We start from the raw sequence: 27270 nt of genomic DNA, 5'->3' as shown, positions 1-27270 counted from the left end.
CGAGGTAGCTCTTCTGTGTTGTGCCATCCGCTTCGCCAGAGGTTGTTTGGTTTCCCCGATGTATAAATCCTGGCAATCCTCCTGGCACTTAACAGTGTACACTATGTTACTCTGTTTGTGTCGGGGGACCCGATCCTTGGGGTGGACCAATTTTTGGCGCAGCGTGTTTTGGGGTTTAAAAGCCACAGAGACCCGGTGTTTCAAAAAAATTCGTCTCAACTGTTCCGATACTCCTGACACATATGGGATCACTACAGGTTTTCACTTGGGCAGCGGTTTTCCTTCTCTCCTGGATCGGCTGGAGCTTTCTTTAGGTGCCTTTCCAGCTTTGACAAAAGTCCAGCTGGGATAACCACATTTACTCAGGGCCTTTTTGATGTGCTGTTCTTATGCCTCCCTGGCCGCTGTGTCAGTGGGGACAGTCAGTGGGGACGCAGACAAAAAATAATCTATGACAAGAAAGAAGGGAAAATGTGAAATGCAGGCATATAGGCGTTTTAGAATATAAACATTACCAGAAACAGTTTGTTTCTGTTTGTTTCAAATTGTTTGTCTTTGTTTTATGACCATTATGTTGTCATCAACAGAAGAACAGAAATCAACATTTACATAAATGTCATGACATTTCTATAAATTTGATCTCTTTTCCTCTGTCTAGTATGTAAAATCGGAGAAAAGGTACTCCATTATCTAGTTTGCATTACAATTTCAAATTATATGCCATACATTTGATAATAGGGCAGTAATACCAGTGTTATTAAACTTGATAACAATATTTTGATATGTTTAAAAATTTCATTCATTTTAAGTCCATATATGATTGGATTTAAAAGAGGATGGAATAAAATTGATTGAAACGTCAATGTCCAACGAAGAGTTTTGGATAGATCAGAATCCAGTCGAACTATAATTATATCAAGGAAAATAAAACATGAAAAGTTGATTAACACCAGCAGGTGGGGTAAACATGTCTTTACAGCTTTTTTCCTCACTTCTCTACAACAATGGTAAGATGTTCTAAGAATATTGATGTATGTAAAAGGTATGAAAAGCAAAGGTAGAAGGGCAATGTTTATCAACATGACCATACCATATATAGATATTGCGACCGAGGGCACACACTGAAGCTTGTAAAGTGAATTGTTACAAAACATTCCTGTCAGAGAAAAGCTACAGAGTTTGACATTTGAATACAACACACCCATCACTGAGGTTTCAAAAGCAGGTATACGCCAAGCTAAAATAAGACATACATATATAGTTATTCTATTCATAGTAACTGGATATTGCAGGGATTTATATATAGACACATACCTGTCATATGCCATTGCTGCCAACAGTAAAAAGTCTGAACCAACCGAGGTGTAATATGATAAACCTTGGAAAAGACAGAGTAGATATAATATCATCTGTTTTTCAGACAAAACGTATGGTTACGGTGTAACCTTGGTTCTCTTAGTGAGAGACTATCTCTCCACACCGTTACATATTCCATATGTACGGGGGTACGACCCACCTTGGTTGTGGCGTGTGGATATTTCTTTAAGACACTCCAGGAAGCCCGGCTACGCCCTACAGCTTACGTATAAAACAGCTGTGCAGACGTGACACCGGTGATCGTTTGATCGCAACGCGTCTCCGAGTGGCCTCACGGTGGAGAAATAGTCTGTCACTAAGAGAACCAAGGTTACACCGTAGCCGTACGTTCTCTAGCATATCCAGACTATCACTCCACTCCGTTACATATTCCATATGTACGGGGTAACTCTGTAAGACACCCCGCGAGGAGACAGTTCAACCAAACCGCCGAGAGTGAAAACCAAAGAACTATGTACAAATACACATATGTACACACCACCCCAGTCAGGGCCAAGCCAGACGCGAAGGACGAGCCAGGGGGTGGAGGCAGCAGTCTGCAGATGCCAGACTGGCCTGAACCGGTCCTGCATCCTGCATCCTGCAGGACCGGCCAGCAAGTGATCGGCCGCACAAGGTCATCCCGGGAACCGCGAGGCAGATAGCCAGGGAACGCACCACACCGAACCGCCAAGTAACAGCCCGCTGGTCGCATAGGGCTACAACATGCGGGCAATGCCAGACAGAGAGTTAGCACTACAGCTGGAGAACTCTTACTCGCCACAGCGAGGTCCGACTGGCGTGTACGCCGGCGAAGCAGGCAACCACGGGTGAAGCTTGGGATGTGACCCGTCCATCCTCAAAGCTGAAGCCACCCGAGCTGTCAACAGACAGGGGGGGGGGGGCTGGCAGCCTAGCCTGCATAAGTGGAGGGCTGAGCAAGGCAACGACCCGACGGTCTACCCCCAGCACCGTCACCACGTGCATGTCCGCAGACAGTGGAGCCTCAAGAGTGAACTCGCAATGAGACACTCGAGGTCAGACACAAAGTCCCAGCTACTGGGCGTCCCTGTGCTGGCCACGTAAGTCCATGACACACAGGCAAGCACCAACCGGGAGTCAGCATCGCAGGCTGGGACCTCTCCCTCGCTGGCCAAAATGTCAGACACAGCAAGGTCTGACAAGCCCAACCCGCGGCATGCGGTTGGAGCGACAAAAGGCCAGAAGCACGGGCACTCGGCTAGGACAAGCCCGCGCATACACTCCCCAAGGATCCTCAGCTCGAGCCGTCAGAGCCTAGGGCCCGAACCTGGAATCCCAGGAGCAGGAAGAGGAAGCGTAGCTCATTGAGCCGCTGAGAGGAGACCCTATACTGGGTGCCTGCAAGAAGCGGGCAATGCCAGACAGGGAGCCAGTGCCGCAGGCTGGGGAACACTCACCCGCTGGCTGAGGCATCAGACACAGCAAGGACCGACTGGCGGGCAAGTCGGCGAATGCGGCAACGCGCCAGGGAAACACAGCCTGCAGCCGCAGCAGCCTATATGCCAGACAGAGACTGGCTAAGGAGGCTGGAGAACCCACATGCGCTGGCTGACGTATCAGACACAGCAAGGACCGACTGGCGGGCAAGCCAGCAAATGCGGGCAACACGCCAGAGAACACAGCCGACAGCTGCAGTGCAGCCGCTGGAGAGGAGGACCAAGCCATGGACCCGACCTGCAGGTCGCCCCAGGGCCAAGTGGCTGCCGAGCGCTGTCCGTAGACAGGGGAGCCACAAGAGTGAACTCAAGGACGAGACACTTGAGTACAGCCAGCACCGCAGGCTGGAACACAACACACTCGCTGGCTGGCTTATCAGACACAGCGAGGCCAGGCTAACGTGTAACGGGTGAACCCCTGCAGAGAGCCTGGCATTGCAGGCTGGAGAACACTCACTCGCTGGCTGAGCATCAGACACAGCGAGGTTCAGCTGGCGTGTAAACCGGTGAAGCGCGGGCAATACGCCAGGGAAACACAGCCTGCAGCTGCAGCAGTAGCAGTAGCAGCTGCAGCAGTAGCAGCGGCAGCGGCGGCGGCTTAACCTGCGGTCAGAGCCGAGAAGCTGTCCCAATCAAGGAACGACAGGAGCCCTGCTGGCCGCGTGAACCGCGCACTGCGGGCAACACGCCAGACAGGACAGGCTACACTAGGCTGGAGAAGGCACTCGCCGCAGCAAGGTGCGACTGGCGTGTAAGCCGGCGAACGCGGGCAAAACGCCAGGGCAACACAGCCTACCTAGCCACTCGAACACAGCAGCTGGCTATCGCTATGACAGAAGCCCACGACATGTGGATGACGCCCCAGAAGGGAAGGCGGAGCTGCCAGCTGGAGAAGTCAAGTCACAACAGATCCCTGCCTGGCACTAGGCAGTGACACAGAGCCAGGGAGAGAGAGAGCCTGTCGCAGCAGCTCAGCCACTCAGAGGATGGCCGAGGTAGGATGAGGCCCAGGGCCTGTCCCAGGAGTAGAGCAGCAGACCTGGACCATCCACGACAGGGGAGGTGCTGGTGGCTCAGGCCACTGAGGGCCCAAGTGGCAACCCAAGGTTCATCACTAGGGCATAGCAACCACTCCGCGGTGTCTATAGACAGGGGGCCAGCAGAGTGGGCCTGATGAGTGAGACACTAACGGACAGACGGGAGGTGTCAGCTCACTGAGCACCTGCTCTGGCCAGGTGACCCGCGATACAGGGGCAACCCACTAGACAGAGAGCCAGCGCTGCACGCTGGAGAACGCCCACTCGCCGACTGACGTATCAGACACAGCAAGGTCCGACTGGCGTGTGAGTCGGCCAACCGCGGGCTATATGCCAGAGAAACACAGCAGCAGTACAGCTGCAAAGACGCAAGGCCAAGGCAGGGAAGCAACCTGTAGGGTCCATCCAACCACGGAGCCGCCCAGCCATCCGCAGATGGGGGGGTGGTGGTCTAGCCCACTGAAAGCCAAGTGGGGACTCAACCCGGAGGTCTGCCCCAGGGCTAAGCGGTCGCTAGCGCTGTCCGCAGACAGGGGAGCAGCAAGAGTGAACTTCGAAAACGAGACACCCATCCACAGCGTCGCAGGCCGGAGAACACCCACTCACCGGCCGAATAATCAGATACAGTGAGGCCCAGCTGGCGTGTCAACTGGCGAAGCGCAGGCAACACGCCAAGGGAACACAGCCAGGAGCTTCAGCAGCTGACATGCCAGAGAGAATCCGGCTAAAATAGGCTGGAGAACGCACACTCGCCGCAGCGAGGTCCAACTGACGTGTAAGCCGGCGAATGCAGTCAACATGCCAGGGGAAGACTGCCCGGAGCTGCAGTGCAGCCAGGGATGTGACTCACTGGGGGTGTCAGCTCACTGAGCAGGCCCTGCCGGCCACGTAACCCGCAACATTTGGGCAATGTGCCAGACAGAGAGCCAGCGCCGCAGGCCGGAGAACTGTCAACTTCTGGCCGAGCCGTCAGACGCAGCGTGGTCCGACTGGCGTATGAACTGGCAAAGCACGGGCAATGGGTTCACCCGTCCGGACCCTGACCCAGTGGCAGCCAGAGGAGATTGAAGCTTCTTCAACATCCACCTCACGATAATCAACCTCCACCGGCCCAGGCCTCGCAGAGGCGGGGCCCTGGGAGGGAACGCTGCAGCCATCATCCTCATTTAGCCTGAGAGGCACAGGATTGGGGTGGGCTCTCCATGCCCAGCCCGCCTGCAGCTGTCGTGTCAAGCACCATCCATAGAGGGAGTTACAGAATGGCCACCAGCAGGGCATAAGTAACCCTAACGCCCCTTTCAGGGCATGCCGCCCTGCCCAGGGAAGGGCCGAAGGGGCAACTAGGGACCAAGGGAGGGGGCTATGGGGGAGGGGCCAAAGGCAACTACTCCCGCCATGCACGGCCACATCCAACTCCGGGCAGGGGATCATAAACGCAATGAGGCAGGGCACACACGGCCTGCAACCAGGCAGCAGCGGCACCTTAGGCAGTAGGCGCTGAGGCTGCGTGATAGCAACAACCTGGAGGTCCACTCAGCTAGAGGGGACCTCAGGAAGGGCTAATTCCCACACCCGGCATGCTCCCATCAGGAGCTGAAGGGACCCAACTCGCCAGACACCGTGCCCAGGGACCAGCAGGGGGCAGCCCAGGGACAGGTGGGCAACACCGGAGGAGAGAATGGAAGCTTCTTCAACATCCGCCACCCAACAGTCAACCTCCAATCCCAGGCCTCACAGAGGCGGAGCCATGGGAGGGACGCTGTGGGAGGGGCCAGCAGTAAATCAGCAACAGGTGAGGGAGGGGACCCAGCCCATGGCCTGCCTAACTGGAGTCACAGCAGTGGCAGCCATGTTCCCCATAGTAGCCTGCTCTCTCATTTTTGGAGGCAGGAGAGGGGGGGGGGCATTTAATGCTTTCAAACCCAGCACGGTCTGCCTAGTCCGTGGTGGCAACAAAGCAGTGCATGAAAGCAGCAGCTACTTCAGCCAGCACAGCATGCTCTAGGCTGCTTTCATATTAGTTCTATATTTGCCCTTTTTCACCCAGGCACAGCCACACTGCTCGTGCCTACCATAAAAAGGCAAAAATGCCATACACAGACATGTTTGGGACGTGTGGGCTGCCATACTTCTGCCACTAAGCAAGGGGGCGGGGCCACACGCTAACCAGGGAGTGCTAACAGGTAGCCGGCGCTAGCCGCAACCTGAATTCCCCTTCCACTGTTTATTAGCTCCTACGCAGTGTTGGGGAGTAACGGAATACATGTACCGCCATTACGTATTTAATATACAAAATATGAGTAACTGTATTCCGTTACAGTTACCGTTTAAAAAGGTGGTATTTAGAATACAGTTACTTTGTTGAAATAAATGGATTACACAGCAGTACTTCCCTGTTTCATATTGTCACGGGTCAGGACTGTTTGGGTTTTGTTTGACAGCTACATTCTGTTGTTACAGGCGGCAGCGTTACGGTTGCCATGGTTACAGGGTGACGCTCTCTCTCTCTCTGCGTGTTTCCTGGGTGAGAGAGCGCCTTTTTGTTGTTGTTGTGCTAAGCTAATAGGCAGAATGCTACAGGTATAAATCTAAAGAATGTAGCATCATAGGCAGTGTAGTCCGTGCTGCAGGGAGAATGGACTGCCATACCCGTTATGTGTCTGTGAGTGAGGGAGGGAGAAAAAGGAAAAGTACGAGCTGTCATCGAGCAAAAACGTGAGCTGGCAGCATGTAAATATAATAATAACCACTGCAGCCAAGAAGAGTGCTTGACGAGCCCAGTTGTAAGTAAGCTATTAAGACTCGACTGTACACCGTGTTCGTGTTTTCCTCCGAAACAATAAGTTCCGTTGGAGCAGCCTTTCAACTCCTCTCTCTGTCTCTCGCAAGCAAAGTTGACCCAGACAACAAAGTAAAGCTATTTTTCGGCTACGAGCCCGACACAGAACCCACTGTATTTGCCAGAGGTCCCTTAACTACGGTTCGGAGCCGCGGACCTTCAGTAACAGTAATAAATCACAGCAATAGTACATTCACGTAGTTGTAAACAGCATGATAATATATTAAGTAATCCAAAGTATTCAGAATACGTTACTCTCATTGAGTAACGTAACGGAATACGTTACAGAATACATTTTGGGGCATGTATTCTGTAATCTGTAATGGAATACATTTTAAAAGTAACCTTCCCAACACTGCTCCTTGACAGGTAAAAGCATATGCTTGGAACTCTGACACATTTCCCCATTGTAACCCGCGAGCTGCGGACGACACGCCAGACAGGCTAACTGATAGGTTTGTAGCGTAAACCTATTCGCTGGAACGTTAAGGACAATTTACTACACAGCCAAACAAGACACGAGTAGGCAAAGTTCTTCATGTTACTCATGCATGAGGGAGATCTGCCTGGAGCCAAGTGTCATTCCACCACTTGACCTCCGTCAGACTCTCAGCCAGGTTCCCCATAGCACTCCTTTTATTGTGGTTACATGAATATGCATAGGGTCATTAACATATAACATCTTACATAGGTATACATGTGAACAAAGGATTGTGTGTGCGTGTGTGTGTGTGTGTGTGTGTGTGTGTGTGTGTGTGTGTGTGTGTGGTCAGAGCGTGACCCCATAAAGACTTCCCTAAACCTGCTGGTCTGGAAGTCCAGCAGTCCATCTAAACAAAAGGCACTTAGCCTAAAACAGATATAGCCACGTTTATCCTACCATAAAACAAGGTACGACCTCTTCCCATGCTCCCAGGATGTAGGTGTGGATTCCAGAACACTCTGAATGCACACCAAGCCTTTGCAGCCTGCTAAAGATCACACATCCTATCACTACACAATTAATTATACACCTCTAAGCATATATGGTTAAATATTTCTAAGCATAAATGACAATCAACAATACAAAACCTAACATTCCCCCCTTTTTGACCTTTATGCTAGAAAAGTTCCCAGTTATGATCACCTCATGTCTGACAGTTTCAATGCAAACATTTTTATACACAGCATATGTCAATCACCCTAAATTACTGTAAAAGTACACAGTTTAACAAATGTATTAGCAGTTATCCCATTCCTCATTGACCTCATCCAATGGCAAACTGCATCCTACGAGCAAACAAATGAATTGTTAAGTTAATAGTTAAAATAAGAAAGTAACATTTTCAAAAACATCCTAGCTCTGCGATGATCACCCATCATCTGTGCAGAGTGGTTTTAGTTCGGCAGGGCGTCATGAATGTTCATCCAGTTGTTTCCATCACTGTCCATAGGACCAGAGTCCAAATGTATGTAGAATAGAAATTCAAACATACCAGTTGGTTTTGTTGTTTGTCAACATGGGTCTCAGCTATCTCCAAAGCTGCAGACCTCTTCAGCACTCTAGTTTTATGGCCTCTACCAACCCCCATCATCTCACTTCAGGTCTTCGTCCTGCGAGGGGGATACTTATGACTCCTCCATTGTCCATGCTCTGCAGAAAAACCCCTCTGTGGAAAGGGTGCTGGGTGCAGTTATCTTACTGCTGTTATGATCCCAGCAGTCTTCAGAGTGTCATCATATGCACAGTACAGTGGCACAGCATTAGGTGGTGTTCATAGGAAACTGCTGCCATCACCACCATAGCTTCTGGTTCCTGTGCTTTTCACAGAATCATGATGTCATCCTCGGACCCCCCCTGCGCTGTCGATGGAGCTTGGCACGCTCCCCTCATCCTTCAGGTGCCCGTCTGTTGTCCACAATCTCCTCTGTTGGCCTCTGGAAATCCCCCTTGGCACAGCTCTCATTCCAACGCAGCTTCGTTGTCCTTGCTGTGGCTCCGGAATCTGATCTCATGATGGGCCCAAACAGCTCGACCTTTGACCTCAACCACTGCCTGGACTGTCAGCCATGCCTGGAATGGTTCTTGTTTCTCACTGGGCCTCTGGAGATTTCTCAGGAGATTCCTTCCAGCAATACTTTGACTGCTGCACCTGTATTTCCTTGTATTTCCTAGGAGGAAAAACTTCTATTTGGAGAGCATGTCAACAATCATCAAACCACATTCTTTAGTTCAGTGAACTTCACTTATAGGCCATCAAAGCCTCATCTGAACATGGATGCACCACTTGCATAGGTTAAAATACCCATAAATGAACTGTTAATCACACAAATCACTGCAACAATCATAAAAAACATTGTTTCATGTTAATCCTGGACCCCTCCTCTTGACGCATGGACACTCCCATGAGTCAACTCATCAAACCTAGATTCCTGTCTTAAAGAAAAAGGTTAGCTAGATCATGTCCCAGGCAACATCAGGGCATCTCCTCCGGAGTAGCTCCGTAACCCTGCAATAAAAGATGTTAGTGTGTTTTGCATATTAGGTTTGCTTAACACCTGGCTCTGCCAGGAGCCTGCATACACACCATCATGGCCTGGAAAACAAGATCTGGAAGTGAAATCAAACTTCACACCTATAAATAATTGTATCATAAGAGTAATAAAGCATTCAACATCAGCAAGACAAGTATCATGTGCAGGTTTTCTCAAATCAGTAAACTACAATTATTACCATAATTTGCCTCAGACATGGATCATCCCATGTACTCAGTTAACATTAATGTAATCGGTGACTTCCCTTAAGCAAAGTCACTCCACTCATGTATCACTAGGAGCTCAAAAAACTTATTTGTTTTTCTCATGTCACTTGTCCGCTTCTGCCGAATCCTCTACATGTACTCTTAGAAAAACAAACATTAGCAACACACATAGATGGTGACCAGGCGCAGGTCGACAGGTTCCAGAGGTGCTATAAAAAGACCATAAAGTTAGCCATCCATAGCTGTGGAAAGAATGTTATTCACATCATCAAAGTAACCTTCACATTTTCCCCAAAACACAGTGTAACAGCATCACCACTCATAACCTGTAAACACAGTTTTCTTCATACATGAACCCAGAAATCCTGTAGTAGAAAAACATTAACCAGTCCTGGTATAAATCACATGATCAAATCACATGAAGAACTGTAATGCTGTAGAAAAGAAAATGCAAATGTTAGCGCTGCGCAGATGTATACACTCTTTCTCACAGTTTCCTCTGTGAGCAACACAAGGTAGTGAATAACACCCCTGGTAGATGCACAGACACAGAAAGTGGCACCTAAAAGGTTAAATCATGACGCAACCTCGAATGTTGCTGTCATCTTTCTGCTCCTGTAAAAAGAAACACACATAGATTCATCCACCCCTTTGTCCTGTCTAGGTGGAGGTTAACCTTGAGTAGTGGTCAAGTCTTGTCAGCTTTTACCAATCAGTTTTTTTTTCTCTTTTACTCATTCATTCATACATTCATTCTTTCTTTGCTGATAGTGGAACCTATCGTCGCATTTAGTTTCCACTCTCAGCAAAATGACGTCATTTCCAAAAGAAAAAGGAAAACTTTAGATCGGATTACCTCGCTGAATCCTTTTTGGACAGGAACTTACTCTCTAATTGTCCCAGATAAGTGACTTTCTCCGGAGCCCATTTTAATGTGGAGAAACTCACTTGTAACAATTTTCTCGACGACGTGTCGTACAGCGCTTTCTGTTCTAATCGTGCAGATCTGCTCAAACAGAGATTATCGAACAAAACTTTCAGTGCACGGTGAAAGTAACAAAATAAAAAGGCCTTGTTAAGTCATGACACAAGCTCCTCATCTCAGGAGGGTAAATCATACCATCAGCATGGTTTATCATACCATCATACTGATTGGCAGGCTCAACTTCACAACAAAAGAAAAATCATCAGCTAGATTCACTTCAAACCAACCATCAGCTGCACAACACACAACATAAGCCTAACGTCTTATTAGCTAGGAGTTTAATCCCCAGGTCTGTGCTCTTCACTCATTTAGGCCACAGATTTTATTCAGTTTTCCTGTTTCCCTTCATCATAAAACATGTGACATGTTGTCATGCACTTCACAAAAGAAGTTTGTTCTGACGTATTCAGAATTGTGTATTTAGGTACAGGATTCACTCGCACATCAAAACAGGAAACTCAGTGTTTTAGAGTCTCCACTCAACACACAACAAACTCCAACACAGCCCATTCACTCGTGCTAAAATTCAGTCACCTTTCCTTAATCTAAGAACGATCATCTAATTTGCATATCAGCTATTAACCCACTAAGTTGACAGGACAACAGAAATGCATGTTCAAAATGTTATCACAAAAATAGAATTTCCCTCATACAGTAAATTACTTGTGCTGCATCAATCAAGCAGGAAGCATCTCCCAATTTACTATATTAACAACTAAATTTATTGTCTGATCACTGGGTGGTCAAACCAGAATCTTTTTTTTTCACAAAAGTTAAACTGTTGTCCTGCAACCTAGAGAGTTAATTGTCAGCATTGGATAAATTCAGTATTTGATAACAAGTGTCTGTTAAATTTACACTATTTTAACACTGATGAGAGATAACAAGCTGACTTTCATTGCATGTGTGTTTGTGTTATTAGGCAGGTTTAATCAATGTCTGTGGAGCTGCATCTCCAGCAGGGCATGTTCTTAAAGCTGCCTTTCCTACACACTTCTCTGCTATTATTTGATCATTTTGTAACTGATGTGCTATGAGTCCACTGATCTTTGCCTCACTTCTCATCACACTAAGTGACTTGGACAAGATGATAAACAGACTCACATGCTCAAGATGTTGTCTAATCTTCATGAGCTCTCTTGTGTTTGTGTTAGTAGGGTTAATGCATGTTTTGCTTGTGTGTGTGATTTTGTATGTTTCTTTTTGCAGTGTTTCAGACTCCTTCTCAATTTTCCAACTTAAGCAGTCAGTTTTCTTTTCCCCAGGTTTGCTAACCCAAATTTTGATTTCCCATATTAAAAACAAAATTCCTATGTGTTCTCACCACTCCTCTCACTCTGTTGTCCTCTCCCACCTCAACAGTCCAATAGCAGGCAGTCCTCTTTCAGCTTTGTCCTGTGTTTCACTGTCTCTTCTTGCCATTTTCTCCAAAGGTGGCAAATATCAAACTCCAACAGTCTCCTCAGTTCTCCTCAAACGTTCTTTTCACATGCACAGTGAATTTGCAGCTTGTTGGGAACACAGTGCCATTCATCCAATCAGGCAGGATGATGGGTTTGCTCTTCTTCTCTGATGCTGTTTGTCCACACTGCTGCTGCTTGCTGGGAGTCTTTGCTCAGGACTTTGCTGCTGTCTCTTTATCTGCCATGTTATTGCTCTTTGGAGCTGCATTCCTTGTCTTCAGGGAGGAGTGAGAGCTCGCTTGTGAGTTTGAGAGACACATGGTGCTGTAAATAAGTTAGCCAGAAACTTGGCCTGAATGTTTCTAATGATGTTAAACTATAACTTTCTTCCGACCGCTGCATGTGGAAAATTGATTCAGGTCTGCTTGTCACCTGAAAGTGACAAACTAAGACATTTTCATTATTATTATCACTGCTTAATCAACACACATCTCTCTCCCTGTTTGGTTTTGTGAACAGTCCTTTCTTAAAAGCAGAAAATGAGATTGTAGTTGTTCTTGGCTGATCAACACAAAACCTTTTCTCTATGATTATTTTTCATCTACAATGTAAATTTTGTCTCTCTTGTACTCTTTTTTTTTTTTTTTTTTTTTCAATAGCTGGTGACCTGCAGAATCACCGCTCTCACAATCAGAGGCAATTACTTTTACACAGCGCACAAAAACACTGTGACGTCAGACACATTCACACTCACTTTTTTCATCTGCGTAAATAAATCATTTGGCCAATGGCATGTGCCATGGTGATCCATAAATAAGATCACAAGTTTATTTAATTATTTTCAACCCAACAAAATAAATAAACAAAAACATGATGCTGATGCTATGAACTCTCTACACACATGAGTCAAGATGCAGGAAAACTGCTCACGGAAACGCTGCACACTCCAGTTATGTCACGGACCCGGTTCCTGGGACTCGGGGTCCGTGAACGGTGTGAACCTTTTATTGTTATTGTTATCATTATTATTGCGTGTATGTTTGCTGCACTGTGCTCTTGTGTTCCATGCTGGTGTGTGTGTGTGTGTGTACGTGTGTCTGCGGGTGTGGCTGGAGGATGAAGGACAGCCACCTGCAGGCCTGATGGGTGTGGCCCTGCCAGCTGCCGGTCACGCCTAGGTTCCCACACACCTGCTTCTGATCAGGCTCGTCGGGGGAGCTACTTAACAGAGCAATGGAGCTTCCTCCGGCGCAGGATCGTTGAGTTAGACTCCATGTCAGTGTCGCAAGTACTGTTAAGTGTATGCCTGCTGGAGTGGTGCCATAACGGCTGCGTCTGTTGGTTTTTCCTCAGGAGAGCGGAACACGGGACTGCAGGACGCACGGGGTGTGCGTAGGCACAGGAGCAGAGAGCACGGAATACCAGCACTTGGGAGAAGGCACGACACAGGAGTTGAGGGAACACTCGGGAGACTTATTGTGTGGTGTATATTTACCCCCACTGTAAATAAATGCACTGTTAATTGCACTAAGTCCAGCGTTTGGGTCCTTTCTCTAACATTCCCCACGGCTTGCCCTGGCAAACCGTGACAGAACGATCCTGCCAGATGGACCCAGCGGACTTTTCGGAGAGGTTCAGGAGGGAGGTGACAGAATAATCCCACCAACCACCATGGACCCAGCGGACTCGGGAGTCGCCATGGAGGAGGGATCACTCACACAGCTCTGGGGTTACTGCCGAAGCGTAATCCAGGCTGTTGATCCACACAAAAGACACATACAGGTAGTGTTTTTTGACAATTACCTCTCCTCCACTACCTTCTCTATTAGCTTTCCGGACATTGCAAAACTAATTCAAATTGTAACTGTGCTGAGGGCAAGCACTAGCTTTGAACTGTTTGGTTTGGGCTGTCCGGGCAAGGATGATGCGGCTGCCTCCCTGGCAGCCCTTGCTGCCTGGTTTTTTCTTAATAGGCGGAGAGTTTTCCCACCGCCGCTTGCTGCTCACCTATTGGACCCTCCACCGCAAGGAAGACTGCGCCCTACTCCAAGTCCTCTCACTCCTTCAATGGCCTCTGTGTCGGCAGTGCTGGTCACCACAGTGAGTAAACCGGACCCTGTCATTTCAATTAATCCAGTCACAGATGAACAGGGGACAGAGTCCTTTGCCCCGCCATCACGAAAGAGACGGCGCCGGCGTCATCTTCGCCAAACCGAAGCTCACCTCACTCCTGTGGTTTCGGAAGAACCAGCTGACTCTGGACTAGCCGCACAAAGAGCCGCATCAGACTCTCATCTACATCCTCAGTCGGAGGTCGATTCACCGGCTGCACCCACTCCACCAGCGTCCCATCAGTCTGCAACCATCACAGCACTCTCGGCTTCACCATCCACATCACCTGATCTACCATCGTCTCCACCGCCTGCAGCTGCTGTATCACCATCTTCGCCTCCGGATCAACCATCTGTAGCTGCAGCGCATCCGCTGGAGCTCAGCGAGCGGGAGGAGCCCGCGCCGCAGCCGCTGGAGCTCAGCGAGCGGGAGGAGCCCGCGCCGCAGCCGCTGGAGCTCAGCGAGCGGGAGGAGCCCGCGCCGCAGCCGCTGGAGCTCAGCGAGCGGGAGGAGCCCGCGCCGCAGCCGCTGGAGCTCAGCGAGCGGGAGGAGCCCGCGCCGCAGCCGCTGGAGCTCAGCGAGCGGGAGGAGCCCGCGCCGCAGCCGCTGGAGCTCAGCGAGCGGGAGGAGCCGGTTGCTTCTTTGTTTTTAGTGGATGGTGACACCGCCGACGCTGCTGTAAGCCAGCCAACAGTGCAGCTAGCGTCTCCTCGTTCAGCGATCTCCACACCGCTCAGCTCTTCACCATCTGTAGCAGTGCCACCTGCTACGACGCCATCCGGACCTGCTCGGCCCGAGCCGGAGGAGCCCGCGCTGCCAGCCGAGGAGCAGCTCAGCGGGCAGGAGCCGGAGGGGCTCGTGCTGCCAGCCGAGGAGCAGCTCAGCGGGCAGGAGCCGGAGGGGCTCGTGCTGCCAGCCGAGGAGCAGCTCAGCGGGCAGGAGCCGGAGGAGCTCGTGCTGCCAGCCGAGGAGCAGCTCAGCGGGCAGGAGCCGGAGGAGCTCGTGCTGCCAGCCGAGGAGCAGCTCAGCGGGCAGGAGCCGGAGGAGCTCGTGCTGCCAGCCGAGGAGCAGCTCAGCGGGCAGGAGCCGGAGGAGCTCGTGCTGCCAGCCGAGGAGCAGCTCAGCGAGCCGGTGGAGCCAGCGCCGCTGCCAGCCGAGGTGCAGCTCAGCGAGCCGGTGGAGCCAGCGCCGCTGCCGGAGGGACCTCCACGTCTAGCGCGCCCTCCCCGCCGTCCACATCCAGCACGTCCACGTCAGTGACCAGCGCGTCATCAGCCATGTACCACATCTCGCTGTTGCTCACCGGAGCAGCGCCACCGGGCCCGGGGCAAGCCGCCGGAGGAGCAGCTCAGCGAGCCGGTGGTGCCAGCGCCGCTAGCTGAGGAGCGCGGCAAGCCGGAGGGGGCCGAGCTGGAGCTCAGCGAGCGGAGGGAGTGGGACGAGCCGGAGCAATCCGCGCCGCAGCCTGAGCTGGAGCTCAGCAAGCCTGTGGAGCCCGCGCCGCCACCGGAGGAGCTCAGCGGGCAGGAGGAACCCGTGCTGCCCACGCAAGACCTTGGAGAGCCGGGGGGGTCAGCACGTCCGCGACCCGCACGTCCGCGACCCGCACGACCGCAACCAGCACGTCGTAGATCAGGTGCCACACCTCGCGGTTGCTCGTCGGAGCTACGCCGCCGCTACCGGACCCGTGGCCGCCCGCCGCTGCTGCCACGCCGCCGCTACCGGACCCGTGGCCGCCCGTCGCTGCTGCCACGCCGCCGCTACCGGACCCGTGGCCGCCCGTTGCTGCTGCCACGCCGCCGTTACCGCCCACCGCAGCTGCCACGCTGCCGCCACCGGACCCGGGGCAGGCCGCCGGAGGAGCAGCGCCGTTGCCGCCACCGGACCCGGGGCAGGCCGCCGGAGCTGTCACACCGCCGCCAGATCCGTGGCCGCCCGTCGGAGTTGCAGCGTCGCCGCTGCCAAATCCATGGCAGGCCACCAGAACCGTTTCGCCGCCGCCACCGGACCTGTGGCAGGCCACCGGACCTGTGGCAGGCCACCGGAGCTGCTGCGTTTCCATCAAGGGGTTAGAGGTAGGCCACCTGAACTGTTTTGCCGCCACTGCCTAACCCACAGCAGGTCCCGCTTGTTTTGCCGTCCTACGGGTCGGCCGCCAGAACTGTGTTTGCTGCCACCGGACCGGGGGATTGGACTGTTGAACTGTGTTTTTCTTTTGTTGCTTTGTGGTGGCTGTTTGGCGGAGAGGTTTTGGGGCCCTCCGTCCTGGGCCCCCCGCCGCCCGCCCTGGGTTGGTTGTACTGTGGTTTTTGGTTTTGGTGTTTTTGTTTTAGGGTCGTCGGGAGTCGACCCTTAGAGGGGGGGTACTGTCACGGACCCGGTTCCTGGGACTCGGGGTCCGTGAACGGTGTGAACCTTTTATTGTTATTGTTATCATTATTATTGCGTGTATGTTTGCTGCACTGTGCTCTTGTGTTCCATGCTGGTGTGTGTGTGTGTGTGTACGTGTGTCTGCGGGTGTGGCTGGAGGATGAAGGACAGCCACCTGCAGGCCTGATGGGTGTGGCCCTGCCAGCTGCCGGTCACGCCTAGGTTCCCACACACCTGCTTCTGATCAGGCTCGTCGGGGGAGCTACTTAACAGAGCAATGGAGCTTCCTCCGGCGCAGGATCGTTGAGTTAGACTCCATGTCAGTGTCGCAAGTACTGTTAAGTGTATGCCTGCTGGAGTGGTGCCATAACGGCTGCGTCTGTTGGTTTTTCCTCAGGAGAGCGGAACACGGGACTGCAGGACGCACGGGGTGTGCGTAGGCACAGGAGCAGAGAGCACGGAATACCAGCACTTGGGAGAAGGCACGACACAGGAGTTGAGGGAACACTCGGGAGACTTATTGTGTGGTGTATATTTACCCCCACTGTAAATAAATGCACTGTTAATTGCACTAAGTCCAGCGTTTGGGTCCTTTCTCTAACATTCCCCACGGCTTGCCCTGGCAAACCGTGACAAGTTATCACAGTTATCATAGTTCTGTTTCCCTCTCTTTGAAGAGTTCTCAGCCAGCTCCTGATCTGATAATGTGTAGCTTGATCATTAACTCAGAAGAGACCAACGCAACCTCACACAGTGGTTGTGTGCTTTGCCCCACAGTGGCAAAGACTTGCACTTTCATATTCAATTCAGCTTTTCCATCAAGTAGTTTTAGGTCGAGCTACTCACTAGCCGGCAGCTGCACAGCATGGTCCGACCGGCGCATAAGCCTGTTTTTTTTTTTTTTGAGGCGATATGCCGGGGAAGGGGGACCAACCAAGGGGAAGCAAGGGGACCTAGAAGGGAGAAATACATCGCCCACGGAGGATGCCGAAGCACGCTCCAATTGACCCCATGCACGAACAAATGCTAACTTCCTGGTTTGAGACCGGATGTGGGGTTGTACATTTCTGGTAGCTTTACTTTGCGGTTGTTAGAGCCAATCTATAGAGAAATATTTTTGATACTGTTTCAGTTATTATGTTACATGTTTGATTTTGTATAATATGTTGTTAGAGAATAAATGCTGCGTGTTTAATTTGTGTCGGGTAAGAAAACATTACAGCGCATGTGTGGTAGCAGGTTAGAGTGAGCCAGGACGGCAATGGAAATGTGCGCTGTAGCAGCAAATAGTTTTTTGACCGTGACATCTTTTGTTTGTATGTACGAGTCAGAAATAAATCTGAACAGCTCACATTAAGAAGTGGAAGAATTATTTTTTTCGAAGCTTGGGACAGAAATTCGCCACTACATAAAAGTCAAAAAACTAGCGAGTAACGGAGGAATGTTTTCCGCGGTGGAGCCACTGACTGAGACATAGAAAAGTCACCGGATTGTCGGCATAAGGACGCCTACACACAACAACACAGCGAACAGCTAAGTAAAAAGTGTTTTGTCAGATGCATCTTGCCTGTGGAAGTAGCATAAAGGAGTTTGTGCAGTACACCACCCGACAGCTGTGCCAAAGAAAATCATTACGGCTTAGCGGTGTTATATAATTACAATGGCGGACGACATTAATGACAGTGTGGGTGTAGTTACGCGTGATGACAGCCAGAGGGCGATGACAGACAAAGGTCTGGAGTTCAAACTGCATCAGCTCACAAAGGTGAGAAGAGGCAAATTAGGACAAGTGACAGCACAGGAAGATGAAACTGAGCGAATTTTGAGCCGTGAAATTCTGCCGGCTGTAAATGATGTGAGAGAGGCACTGAAAGCTTACAAGAAATTGTATGAAGAGTTTCAAGAATGCAATTATGCAGTGTTGCTGTGTATTAAAGATGAGGAGGAAAAGGAGGCTGACCAACAACTTTGGTTTCAGCCAATGTCAGAACGATGTTTGCAGTTCATTAATAGAGTTAATACATGGATTGAAATTCAAACATGTGATCAAGAGATAACTCCCATGGACAGTGCATCCAGAGTGTCAAAAACATCTAGAGTGTCAAACACGTCTAAAGTATCCAACACGTCAAGGGTGTCGACAGCATCGTCAGAGCGCGTCAAGGAAGAAGCTAACAGAGCAGCTCTGATGGCACGAGCAGCGTCTCTGAAAGAAAAACAAGCTCTAGAGTTAAAAGAAGCAGAAATTAAAGCTGCAAAGGAAAGACTGGAAATTGAAACAGCCATTGCAGTGTCTACTGCCAAAGTGAAAGTGTATGAGGAATGTGAAGGGGTTAAGTCTCAAGTGAGTGAAACCAGACTTATGGTAATGCCACGTCGTGACCTCCTGAAGATGAATAATGAAAATGGTCATGCCAATGTAAAACACACACCAGGGAAGCCAACAGAGATAGAGAGGTCTGCCTCTTGGAGGAATCCTGGTGATTCAGGTGCTGCAGCAGGGGCCATACCTAAGACACATAGAACTCCACTGCAGGGGCCGAGCCAACGCCAAGATGGTGTCTCACTTCAGGAGACCGGACCAAGTGAGCTTTATCAAGTTATGCAGAAACAGGCAGATATCACAGAGATGCTTGTAAAGAACCAACAGCTGGCTCGGTTACCACAAAGGGATGTGCCAGTGTTCCACGGAGATCCTTTGGAGTACAGGTCGTTTATGAGGGCATTCATGCACGCTATTGACACCAGAGCTGATAGCAATTCAGACAAGCTATATTTTCTGGAGCAGTATACTCGAGGCGAGCCTCGTGATCTTGTGAGGAGTTGTCAGCATATGCCTGAACATCGGGGGTATGAAAGGGCTCTCCAGCTGCTTCAAGATAAATATGGAAATGAGTTACAGATTGCTAATTGAGAAGGCATCGAAGTGGCCACAAATTAAGGCTGAAGATGGAAAGGCGTTGAGCGCATTCTCTGTATTCCTGGTGAGCTGTCGTAATGCCATGGAGGATGTGGACTATATGGAAGAGATGGACAACCCTGCAACTATGAGGGTCATCATTTCCAAGTTGCCATTTAAAATAAGAGAGCGCTGGAGAATCCACGCATATGATATCCAGGAGTGGCGCTGCAACAGAGCAAGATTCACAGAGCTGGTGGCCTTCGTTGAACGCCAAGCAAAGATCATGTCCAACCCGCTCTTTGGCGATCTTGAAACAGCAGTGTCAGACAAGGTCATGAAAAAGCCACAGTAAGGAAATAAGTTGAAGAAAGACATTAGACATGGGAGCAGCTTTGCTATCAAGGTTAACCAAGGTTCAGAAATGGACAAAAGAAGCAGAGTGAGTAAGAACCAGAGTGACCTGTCACTCAATTGCGCCTTCACAAAACCTTGCATGTTCTGTGGGAAACTTCATACACTGCAAGAGTGTTACAAGATTAGAGAGGAGACTCATAAGGATAGAGTGGACTACTTGAAGAAAAACTGACTTTTCTTTGGATGCCTGCTAAAGGGTCACATGAGCAGAGATTGCAAAAAGAAGATGGTGTGCGAGGTTTGTTCACTCAAGCATCCAAGTTTGTTGCACTTCTCAAGTCATGAGGAAGAGAAGCCTCCCGCTGAGGTCAATACGGGTAGCACTGCTAAAGGCCCAGCAGGGTTGTCTGAAGAAAAGGAGACAAGTGCCTGTACTGGGGCTGGAGGCAGCTGCGTGCTTGCCATTGTACCTGTAAGGGTGAAGTCCTGCAAGAGTGACAAGGCTGTGGAGGTTTACGCTTTCATTGACCCAGGTAGCTCTGCATCGTTCTGCACCGAAGCCTTGGCAAGGCAGTTGAAGGTGCAAGGCAGACGAACCGAGCTAACGTTGAGGACCATAAATTCCAAAAGTCGAGAGGAGAGTTACGTGCTCACAGAATTGGAAGTCAGCAGTCTGGCAGACAACAACTTTATCGCACTGTCAACGGTCTTCACACAGAAAAGTATTCCTGTTTCCAGAGAAAACATCCCACTCCAGAAAGAGGTTGACAAGTGGCCATACCCCCGCGAGGTGAGGTTGCCTCATATTGAGGCTGAAGTGGAGCTTCTCATTGGAACTAAAGAATACACCATATTGGAGCCATGGAAGGTGATCCCAAGTGAGGACAATGGTCCATATGCCGTAAAGACAGCACTTGGATGGATTCTGAATGGACCACTCAGAGAAACAGATACTGCAGCCAATGATGTACAACCATGTGCTATTGTGAACAGAATAGCCATCGACGACGTGGAACAACTGCTTGTACGACAGTATAACCACGACTTTCCAGAGCGTCATTGTGATGATAAAGCAGGAATGTCTCAAGAGGACCACCATTTCATGGAGTCTGTGTCAAGCTCTACTCGTCTCACTGATGGACACTATTCCATAAGTCTTCCTACGAAGAAGTCGTGCATTCAGATGCCGAACAATCGAAGTGCAGTGTTACAGTGTGCACTGAGCCTTCAGCGCAAGCTGAAAAGGAATCCTGCACTCCATGAAGAATACACTGCCTTCATGAGTGACATGTTGAGCAAGGGATATGCTGTTGAGGTTCCAACAACACAGTTAAACCGCAAGGATGGAAAACAGTGGTATATTCCCCACCATGGGGTATACCATCCACAAAAAAAGAAGCTGAGGGTGGTCTTTGACTGCGCTGCCAGCTACCAAGGAGTTTCACTGAATAGTGAACTTCAACAAGGGCCAGATTTAACAAACTCATTGATCGGAGTGCTGACACGGTTCAGGCAAGAGTCTATCGCCTTTACAGCAGATATCGAAGCAATGTACCATCAGGTGTGTGTCCCGGATGACGATGCTGACCTGCAGCGCTTTCTGTGGTGGCCAGCAGGGGACCTCAATCAAGACATTGCTGAGTACAGGATGATGGTGCATATCTTCGGTGCGACTTCTTCTCCCAGTTGTGCCAACTATGCACTGCGAAAAACAGCAGAGGAGAACCGCAGCAAATCATCACCTGAAGCTGTAAGCACAGTTCTGGAAAATTTTTATGTTGACAACTGCTTGAAGTCTGTTGCCACGGAAGCTCAAGGTATGGAGTTATACACAGACCTCACTGAATTGTGCTCTGGTGGAGGATTTCACCTAACGAAATGGACAAGCAACAGTCGTGCTTTGCTCGCATTCATCCCTGAGCATGAGAGAGCCAAAGATGTCAGAGACCTGAACTTGAACCATGACCTGCTGCCTATGAAACGTGCTTTAGGAGTTCTATGGTGCCCTGAGTCTGATGCATTCAAGTTCAGGATTATCATCAAAGAAAGACCTGTGACGAGACGTGGAATACTTTCCGTCACCAGCTCCATCTACGACCCACTGGGATTCCTTTCCCCAGGAACTCTCCCTGCAAAAATTATCTTGCAGCAGTTATGCAGGGAGGGTCTTGCTTGGGATGATGAGATCCCAGAACAGCTCAGTCATAAGTGGAACAAGTGGTTACAAGAGCTGTGCCAGCTGTCAGAGGTAATCGTACCCAGGTGTGTGAGACCATTGGACTTCGGTCCTGTCGCAACAGCACAGCTCCACCATTTTTCTGATGGGAGCGAAAGTGGATATGGAACAGCATCATACTTGAGGATGACCAGCAATGACGACGTGTTCACTGTACGTTAATGATGGGAAAATCCCGTGTGGCGCCCCTGAAGCAAACCACTATTCCACGAATAGAGTTGACTGCAGCTATGGTTGCTGCAAAGACAGACAAAATGTTAAGAACAGAGCTTCAGATGAATCTTCTTGAATCTACGTTCTGGACTGACAGCACAACTGTGTTGAAGTATATTGAAAATGAGAATCTTCGCTTCAAGACATTCGTGGCCAATCGCATTGCGGTCATTAGAGAGCTAACAAATCCTCAGCAGTGGAGGTACGTTGGTACAGCAATCAATCCAGCTGATTGTGCATCCAGAGGGCTTGCACCATCTAAGCTCATGAAGAATCTAAGCTGGTTCCACGGCCCAGCTTTCCTGAAAACCCCAGAAAGACAGTGGCCAGAAAGACCTGACAAGGAAAGGATTGATAAAGATGACAGCAAAGTGAGGCATGCAACCATGGTACATCTCACAGATGCAGCTGAGAATGTTCACACGTTGAACAAGCTGATCAATCACTATTCCAGCTGGCATCGAGTGAAGAGAGCTGTGGCATGGATGATCAAACTCAAAGACTTACTGCTATGACGATGTGAAAAAAGGAAAGAGACGTACGTTAAACAGAAAGAACAAGACAACGAATCAATGCAGACAACACTTACCCTGAAAGATCTGGTGCAAGCTGAGACAGAGATCATTAAGTTCTGTCAAAGTCAACAATTCCAAGAAGAGATCACCATGTTAAAGAAAGGCAAGTGTGTGACAAAGACTAGTCACTTGAGGAAACTTGATCCAGTGATGCAGGACGGAGTTTTGAGAGTTGGTGGTCGCCTCGCAGCTGCTGGGATGCCAGAACATGTGAAGCACCCAGTCATTATCCCAAAGGGCTCACATATCACCACACTGATCTTGCAGGATATACATGAGAAGATTGGGCACTGTGGAAGACTGTATATGCTTTCACGGCTGCGACAGAAGTATTGGATTCCATCCGCTAACTCAGAAGTGAGGACGTTTCTGTCAAGGTGCGTAATCTGCAGGAAAACTAGAGGTAAACCACTGGAACAGAAGATGGCAGATTTGCCAGAGGATAGGCTTCTACCTGATGAACCCCCCTATTTTAATGTTGGGGTGGATTACTTTGGACCGTTTAATGTGAAGCATGGCCGCAGCACAGTAAAAAGGTATGGTGTGTTGTTTACCTGCCTTACAACAAGAGCAGTGCACATTGAAATTGCGCACACTTTGGACACTGATTCATGTCTGAACGCCATCAGACGCTTTGTGTGCAGAAGAGGTCAGGTATCTGTCATGTATTCAGATAATGGCACCAACCTAGTCACTGCTGAACGGGAGTTACGCAAAGCCATTTAAGAGTGGAATCAGTCAAAGATTCTAGATTGTCTCATGCAAAAGGAAATCCAGTGGGTATTTAACCCACCCGCTGGTTCTCACTTTGGAGGGATATGGTCCTGAGGTCTATACTGAAGGAACAGTTGGTCAATGATGAAGGATTACTGACACTAATGTGTGAAGTGGAGTCAGTACTAAATGACAGACCGCTGACTACAGTAACAGATGATCCAACAGACCTGGAACCCCTGACTCCTAACCACTTGCTACTGATGAAGAAAAAGCCGGGTTTGCCTCCTGGACTTTTCAGAAAGGAAGACTCATACTCCCGCCGCCGTTGGAAGCAAGTGCAATATCTTGCTGACTTGTTTAGGAAGAGGTGGGTGCGCGAGTACTTGCCTATGCTTCAAGAGCATCAAAAGTGGACTCAGGTCAGAAGAAATGTAACTGTGGGGGACATTGTAATGGTGGTCGATGAGTCAGCGCCAAGAAGCTCGTGGATGTTGGGGAGAGTTCTTCGTGTCATTCCAGATGCTAAGGGTCTGGTGCGTGTGATCATCAAGACAAAGACTAACACCTTAGAAAGACCCATTGACAAGCTATGCTTGATCTGTGAGAATGTCATGTAACTTAGAATGAGAAAATACAGTATATGTTCTGGTCGGTTACAGGTTTTGTGAAAGATAATTTGAATGACCATGTGTGATACAGGAAGTGTTAATGTTATTTGGCTCTTTTGTAAGTGTTCGCTAATTGTCAGTCTTCACGCCCTCCAATTAGGGGGCTGGAAATGTTAGAGCCAATCTATAGAGAAATATTTTTGATACTGTTTCAGTTATTATGTTACATGTTTGATTTTGTATAATATGTTGTTAGAGAATAAATGCTGCGCGTTTAATTTGTGTCGGGTAAGAAAACATTACAGCGCATGTGTGGTAGCAGGTTAGAGTGAGCCAGGACGGCAATGGAAATGTGCGCTGTAGCAGCAAATAGTTTTTGACCGTGACATCTTTTGTTTGTATGTACGAGTCAGAAATAAATCTGAACAGCTCACATTAAGAAGTGGAAGAATTGTTTTTTTCGAAGCTTTGGACAGAAATTCGCCACTACAGCGGTCAATCGCTGCTGCAAAGATATACTCCAAAATCATGTCCAAAACTCGAAAACGGAAAGATCGCGTTAAGTTACAAAGAGCAGAAGGTGGGAACACTCACCACTGTTGTGTCATAAAAAAAATCTAATGATCAATTTTGACGTTTAAAGAGTTTAGATCGATCAGTTGTTTACATCACTCAACACAAGCAGAACTGCATTACTGCATGCAGAAGACACATGTCCACATTCAGAAGCACATCTCTGTATAGTGACTGGTCTTATGATTTAAACAGGCAAATGTTTAGCATTCAAACTACAGGTGAAGAATAGTCAAACCAGATGTTTCCCCCATTATGTCGAGATCAGCTAGTCAAGTACACACCTACACAGCATGTTAACAAACCGTGAAAAAAGCCACACAAAAAATGAATGATTGCAGGTAAGGGTTTCTATACATTAGTATGTACGAAGGGTATGTTTTGACCTTTCACCTCGCTGTTTCGCAGATTTTTTAGTGCAAGTTTGCATGCTTATTTTTTTTACATCACATTGTGTCCTGCGTCCTGATCGCTGCAGACGATCTCCTCCGTGACATCTCTCCTTTACAGTACAGAATCACTGCATCGATCGCTAGCAATGTGACTCTGAAGTGCAGTACTGTATGTCCACGATGTCCACGAAACGTTTTGCACCGTCAAAAAATACAATTGGCTACTTGATTTCACCTATCGCTGGTTATTTTTAGAACATAACACCCACGATAAACGAGGAACAGCTGAGAAATATAACATTTGAATCTATTTTCTCTTTTGCCCTGAGGCGCGGGGAAAAAATATCAACAAGTCGATGAACATCATTTACAGATATATTGGGTAAATGCCCAAGACATCTATAGAAATGTAAATCGCCGCTTGATTCATTCATTTGCTTAACTTGTTTTGGACTGTAAACAAGGCGCGAAAAGGACACCGGAAACAAAGCTCCCCACAGGAGTTTACGCACCGGAAGTAGCATATGCTAACATGCACATAGTCAATAGATGCACACACACAGTACTCTCAAGGTAAGCACTCTTTCGCACACACACAACAAGTGGAGATCAACGATCACCGGTGTCACGTCTGCACAGCTGTTTTATACGTAAGCTGTGGGGCATAGCCGGTCGTGCCAGAGTATCTTAAAGAAATATCCACACGTCACGACCAAGGGGGGTCGTACACAGCAAATCCAGCATGTCCAAATTAACACTGTCAGATTTGATTTCAACACTTTTAAAGTGTCTATATGGGTCCACACCAGAGAGTGTTAATTTGACTCTTTTTGGAGAGTTGGTACGTTAACTCTGATTTAGTGTTAAACACCAAATCTCTCTGGAGTTGATAATTTGGCACTTGGTGTTAAGAGTTTATATATTAACTCTCAAAGAGTATTTTAGTTTAGCTACGTAGGAGTTATCTTCTAATTAATTCTAAAAAGCGGGAATTTTACTGTTCTGAACTTCTAGAAATTTCTTTTGGAAATAAACATTTACTAAAAAGACGCAATGGTTTTTGAAAAACATTTATTCTGAACAGTGCACCACAATTTCAAAACATTTTCTGAAAGATGTAACAGTGTACATGTTCTCACTTTCATTAGAATTTCGTTTATCAAAAGGTCTGACATAGGTGAGCTGGTAAATGCAAATAACAGCATTCTCATCACTTATTTTAATAAATACAAAATACAATATGCATGTCCTTCATTCATCACTTTGTGGAACTTCAACGCACTTCTGCTCTCCCCCATATTCCATCTTCACAAGCATATCCTATGTGGAGATTGAATAAAAATTAGTTGACACTAATTAATGGCACAAATCAATTGCAGCACAGTAAAAAAAAAAAAAAAAAAAAGGAATCCTTTTTGAGCCATTACTTGTGTAAAGTATTTTCCCAAAAGACAAGGACACAGACAACAGGTAATACTGAACTAAATGTAAAACCTCAACCTTTTTCATTTTTACCTAAAACCGTGTGCACAAAACTCTGGAGGAATCTAAATGCTAACGCAGAACTCAGTCGGGACTTGGGACATCTGCTACTGCTGTTTGCTCGTTTTTTATGGGAGATCGTTTTCAGGCTTCAAGTAGCACCATTATACCAACATTTCACATTCTAGACATTGTTTTAAGTGTATTTGACCAAGAAATTTGACTGAAAATTCACATGCAAGCTTTTTTTTCAAGGCTGTGGTATTTGCCCGCAAACAATACCTTTCAGCTAGCTAAAACAGAATATTATGCTATCAGCGAGCAACATGGCTAATGCCTTTCACACAGCTTTGTCTCAACTCCAAAGAGCCACAGAAGTAAAAGCTAATAACAATAATTGAAACAATCTTTGAAAACATGACTTACCAAGCATGGCAAACAACTCAAATATGTAGAGCAAAATGTTTTGAAACGGCTTCACTTCAGCTTCGATTGGAGCCGTGCTGGGGGCGGAGTCTGTGAATTTACTCTATTGGTGTCATAGCCCCTGTAGGAGTTCAGAGTTAAGAGATCAAGAGTTAATGTTTCCATTGTAACACCTCCAGATTTGAAATAGAAACACTCATTTTTAACACTCGATTTTAACTACTATCATTTTACACCTCAGAGTTACATTAAAAGAAGGTGACTCTACTTAGAGTAAAATTAACTCTAAGACTACTAACACCAAAACATTTAACACTTTTGAATTTGCTGTGTACCCCCGTACATATGGAATATGTAACGGTGTGGAGAAATAGTCTCGATATGCTAGAGAACATCAAATAAGAGCTTTGGATAGATAATCATGCTGTAAAGAACAGAGTTGATTAACAAAGCTGCAATAAATATGTACAT

The 27270-nt window shown here is 48.3% G+C and overlaps 1 protein-coding gene and 1 pseudogene across 1 annotated transcript; one reads left to right on the top strand and one right to left on the bottom strand.

Moving 5' to 3' along the window:
- Positions 1-713: 713 nt before the first annotated feature.
- Positions 714-27270, bottom strand: LOC118453500 (olfactory receptor 6N2-like; annotated as a pseudogene).
- Positions 13407-16024, top strand: LOC148098145 (uncharacterized). Its single transcript, XM_087829992.1, has 4 exons — positions 13407-14575; positions 14689-14886; positions 15020-15127; positions 15263-16024. Exons 1-4 carry the CDS (start codon positions 13511-13513, stop codon positions 16022-16024), a joined length of 2133 nt encoding a protein of 710 aa, XP_087686118.1. The 5' UTR covers positions 13407-13510.

The sequence above is a fragment of the Neolamprologus brichardi genome, chromosome 16, assembly GCF_056152115.1.
Source record: "Neolamprologus brichardi isolate AB-2024 chromosome 16, ASM5615211v1, whole genome shotgun sequence".
NCBI lineage: Eukaryota > Metazoa > Chordata > Actinopteri > Cichliformes > Cichlidae > Neolamprologus > Neolamprologus brichardi.
Note: the sequence above shows the minus strand (reverse complement) of the source record. Positions and strands in the feature narration are given on the sequence as shown.

Coding starts and splice junctions, on each gene's coding strand:
- LOC148098145 (XM_087829992.1), top strand. CDS start 13,511: ATGGACCCAGCGGACTCGGGAGTCGCCATGGAGGAGGGATCACTCACA. Junction 14,887..15,019: donor GCCGAGGAGCAGCTCAGCGG/GCAGGAGCCGGA, acceptor CCAGCCGAGGAG/CAGCTCAGCGGGCAGGAGCC. Junction 15,128..15,262: donor AGGTGCAGCTCAGCGAGCCG/GTGGAGCCAGCG, acceptor TCACCGGAGCAG/CGCCACCGGGCCCGGGGCAA.